Source organism: Erigeron canadensis, chromosome 7 (assembly GCF_010389155.1).
Source record: "Erigeron canadensis isolate Cc75 chromosome 7, C_canadensis_v1, whole genome shotgun sequence".
Classification (NCBI taxonomy): domain Eukaryota; kingdom Viridiplantae; phylum Streptophyta; class Magnoliopsida; order Asterales; family Asteraceae; genus Erigeron; species Erigeron canadensis.
This window is the reverse complement of record NC_057767.1, coordinates 18,713,885-18,718,929: the sequence shown is the minus strand read 5'-3', so window position 1 is coordinate 18,718,929 and position 5,045 is coordinate 18,713,885. Positions and strand designations below refer to the sequence as shown.

The 5,045-nt window shown below is 30.6% G+C and overlaps 1 protein-coding gene across 1 annotated transcript; it reads right to left on the bottom strand.

Moving 5' to 3' along the window:
- Positions 1 to 2,906: 2,906 nt before the first annotated feature.
- Positions 2,907 to 4,327, bottom strand: LOC122606821 (photosystem I reaction center subunit N, chloroplastic). Its single transcript, XM_043779687.1, has 3 exons — positions 3,991 to 4,327; positions 3,778 to 3,903; positions 2,907 to 3,103 (listed from the first exon to the last, which is right to left on the bottom strand). Exons 1-3 carry the CDS (start codon positions 4,273 to 4,275, stop codon positions 3,014 to 3,016), a joined length of 501 nt encoding a protein of 166 aa, XP_043635622.1. The 5' UTR covers positions 4,276 to 4,327; the 3' UTR covers positions 2,907 to 3,013.
- Between the last annotated feature and the right edge of the window lie 718 nt (positions 4,328 to 5,045).

The window sequence follows — 5,045 nt, the reverse complement described above, 5'->3', positions numbered from 1 at the left end:
AAACCAGAATTTTATGTGACCAAAAATTGAAATTAAAGGCAGGCCAACGCAGAAATTGTTCAAATTTATCATATCTGCGGTGTTCCTGAAAAACTGGTACACACCATCATGTACGTCCACACCACTGCCAAAAAGACACATGATTAGGTATACAAATTATCTGCATACACTGGAAACCAAATACATGATTTGTTATTACCTCAGCATAGATTTGAAAGCTTTTAATGTGAGTATGTCATAATCATCAGTAATGAGCGTATAAGATGACCTTGAGATACACAACTAATCTGCAAGAAAACTCCAAGCATCAAGTTGGGTTCTAAAACAGGGAAAAGAGCCGGTAAGTAGTAAAATGGAGTAATCATAGTATTTGGCGCTCATGAATGTCAAGATGACAACGTAGAGCCCGAACCTTTTTTTCTTACTTGTTCACTAGTTGGTCATCGAGAGTCCCTCATAACGTGACACTAACCTGTTGGCCGCTGACAAAGAAAAGAAAACAATGTAAGACACCCGGTTGGACCTCATACAATGTATAAGACATATTTCTTTCGAACCTGTCGACATGCTGTCATTTTTTGAGGCTAAATTCAATTGTTTCCTGGTCGCCTCGATTTAATTAAAGGACTACCAATAGCCGTCACATAATCAATCACATCTAAGTGACGCCAACACCAACATAAACAATTTAGTACAATACTTGAAGAGGTTTGTTTCAAATACATATAAACAAAAGATAAAAACTAATATACCAGCTAATACCATCATAGATTTTAGTGACAAAATTGTGATGCCAACTAACATACCATGTACATATTTCAATAAACAAATTTAAATGTTATCATATATAGACCTACAAACATATGTATATAACTATATTCAAATAGATATAAATCTACGTATATATATATATATATATATATAGGGTAGCACTCCGGTGTGAACACTTTTAAAATAAGAATGGTGAGAACACTTAAAAACATCATTTTGATGCATTAAAAGTGCATAAAACTAACATAGTGCATAACTACTTATCATTATTTAAGTGTTTAACAACACATTGATCCGTCAAAATTGAAAAAATCACGTTTTTTTGTCGGATGCATCATTCTGAAGAATATGCATCCAAGATGGATGCACAAAACAAAAAACATGATTTTCTTGATTTTGACAGGCCAATGTGTTGTTAAACACATAAATAATGATAATTAGTTATACACTATGTTAGTTTTATGGACTTTTAATGCATCAAAATGTAGTTTTTAAGTGTTCTCACCGTGTTCTTATTTTAAGTCTGTTCTTATTTGATTGCCCCCTATATATATATACATACATATATCCATGGCTTTCTTACCATTCGACATGCAGGATACACCCTACAGCATATAATCAATAAACCCCTTTCCCACTACCTCTCCAAGAAATCGTCCACATTGATGGCATACATAACATTCCCCGACGAAGTCAACTATGTTATTGCATATCGTTTCATATTTACAGTTTTTAACATAACTATAAATGTGCCCATGAATCTCCTGTTTAGATTGTTGGAGTCCCAAGCAAACCATAAATGATAATTGTTGTATGCTAAACATAGAAGATATCATATTGTATGTGATCTATAATTAAAAACATACCAATAAAATTCACACTTCATTCAAAGAAAGTCCACGCTGTCCCGCCTCTGTTGCATCAAAATCTTGGTGCCTATGACATCGGCTAATCATGAATGAATAAAATTGAAAAACACATAGAATAATATCATAACAAAATTAACCTTTCTGAGTTACCTGAAATGTGTTTGTTTGACCTCAAGATGATTTCATTCGCTTCGCATAGCCTTTGATATGATCAGATAGCACCAATGTCTTCAAAGAATTGATTTATTGAGCGCACCCATTGATTGATGAAGATGGAGTGTCAACTGCGTTGGCTAGAGGTTAGGGCTATTGCTTCCATGAGTTACTATACTTCTTTTTATAAATCGTATTAGGTTTATATAAAAAGAAAAAAATCAATAATAGACGGGAAAAAAAAAGTGATGATGAAGATGAAGTTTAAAGTTGATGATCTCGACACAGACTAAATGCGGATTTTGGAAGCCAAAAAATCCCCTAAGGTTTTAACTTTTATCTGAATTAATCAAAATTGATATTGTTTGTATTCATCATGTGAGATATGAATGGCTGGGCTTATGTAAATGGAGCGAATAAGCCGATTGGTATACTAACCGATAATTGGGTCTGCATTCATTCATATTAATATATTACTATTAACACACATTAACACTAACACACATAATTAACTAACAAACTTTAATAATAATTCATAGATACTTACATAGGTTTGTAGACAACTACGATGATATATATAATGACATAATATACGAAAATTTTCAAGTTTAATTTTAAATGGCTATGATGAGCTCAAAATTAAATAAAGCTCATATTAATAAATAAAAAAATCAGTTATAAATATACCATAACAAACTCAATAAAGCCCAAGTTAACAATCGGTTCATAACAACAAAAATCTGTCCATCACCCAAAATACTTATTCTCTCATATATCTTTAGCACAATACCATTAACACAAACCTTTCAATCACCCAAAGCTATAAAATCGGTTATATCTTTAGCACAATGCATGAATAACATCATTAGCCTCATCATTAACACACAATCATAAATTCTCTCATAAATCATTAGCATAATGCATGAACAACCTCATTAACATCATAAGAATTATCATAAACACATAGCACCATCATTAATACAAAATCATAAATTTACTCATTAATCTCTTAAATCCATCGTTTTTGTGCTAAGTAACTATAACTCAACTTTATATTATATAACTCAACTTTATATTATATATATATATAAGATATAGATGTGCCATAATAAAGATTGGAATCGAGAATACGATATAGACATTTCAAAATAGTTGGGTTGTTCAAACATAAATACAAAGATGGTTTACACGAAATTATCAAATGAAACTACATCACTAATTCACCATTTCCAGAACACATTTGAACCACACTTGAACTTGTCCTTCCCTTTGCACTCCAACTCTATATCATCCGATATGAACGGCACTTTCTGCATTATAATATCAATAATTCAAATTATAAGTCACATATAAATATGTCTAAAAAAACATACAATTCGATATTCAAAATATATATGATAATGGGTTTTGATCATTTCAAAATTAAAATTTTCGTGAAAATTAGAAAACTGTCAAACACACTGTGATCTGAATTTAACACAATGTGTTTTTAATATGTTTTTCAAAAACACATTGTGTTAAGTTCATATCAAAGTGTGTTTCAACATTTTTCTGATTTACAACGCTATCAAAAACACATTGTGATTTAAACTTAACACAATATATTTTAGATTACACAATAAAAACACATTGTGTTTTATAAAAACACAATTAAAACACATTGTTTTAAATTCAGATCACAGTGTGTTTTGACCAGTTTTTTAATTTTTACATAAAATTTAGTTTTCAAGCGAACATTTCGCACATGATAATATAATCGTATTATCTCGGAAAACTAATACGATTTTGTTTTGTTTGTTGTTAAACTCACTGTCTCTACTAGTCTAGACATTATGAATATTGCAATCCGATTAACACGTATAAGACTTCAATTAAAATACAGTTTTTAATAAGATAATGATTCATTGCGGTTTTGCACAATTATTATAATAATATAATATAATTTGATTTAATTTAATTATACTATAAGTTGAAAATTTGAAACCTTTTGCTTAGCAAGATCTTGGCAGCCAGTGAAGTTGTAAGGGAAGGTGCATGTTCCAAACTGAACCGTGTATGCTCTTGCAAAGTTTGCTCCACTTGTAGCCAACCTCTTTTGGTCATTCAATTCCTAAACCAAAAAAGGTTAAATAAATAACACTACTAGCTAGCTAACTAGTCTTCTAATTGCTAAAATATATCATTCAAAGAAACTCACCTTGTTAGCTTTGGACTTTTCAAGATATTCATCAATGACACCAGCATTAGCCGATGAGGTGGCTGTGGCAAAGAGTGCCGCCCCAAGGGAAAGTAGAGCAGCTCTTCTGCCGTGTGACTCGCCTTCGGATCTGACGCTCGGTTTGGCAGCCTTGATGATCGGTAACTTGTAATTACCGACGGTCGCAGATGATGATGATGGTTTTAAGTTGGATTCCATTAAGGAACCAATACCACCCGACACTGCATAGTTGCATGCCAATACACCTGAGTTCATTGTAGCCATTATTAGTTCTTTTTGAATATGTTACACTACAAATGATATGATGATATTTGGATGTGTTTTTTTTTTATATATATTAGAAAATCACGAAGATAAATAAGTTTGAAGAAAGTTGTGGGTGTGATTAATCGATAGGACAAGTGTTTGTGGTGGGAGTGTGGATAAGGTGAGATCGCCTCTTTCCTATTGGCTTTCTTCTTGATATGCAATATATTTCTCAATTTTCCGATTTATTTCTTTGTGACAAGAATGAACCAAGAAATAAATAAAACAATCAACCAATTAAAAATATATAGATGAAAATTTTATTTTATATGCAATATTATTTCTGTTATAAATATTAGGGTTATTTACTGAAATGGTACCTGGATTATTCATCATATTATTGGTTTCATACCTAAAACTTTAAAATTACTCTCATCATAACCCAACTTATCAATTCTCCACTCGGACGATACCTGTACCTGACGGACGTCAGTTTGGCCGTTAAGTTGGAGTATGACTACTTTAAATTTTAAATTATAGGTAGATAATCAGTAATATGATTCATAGTTAGGTACCATTTATGTAATTAACCATTATTATTATTATTATTATTATTATTATTATTATATTATTATTATTATTATTATTATTATTATTATTATTATTATTATTATTATTATTTATTTCTATTTTATAAAAGAATACTTTATTTTTATAAAAAAATATATTGTAAATATTTAATTTCATGCAAAGCAATGATAAATGTACTTGAAGTCTTGAATGGATAC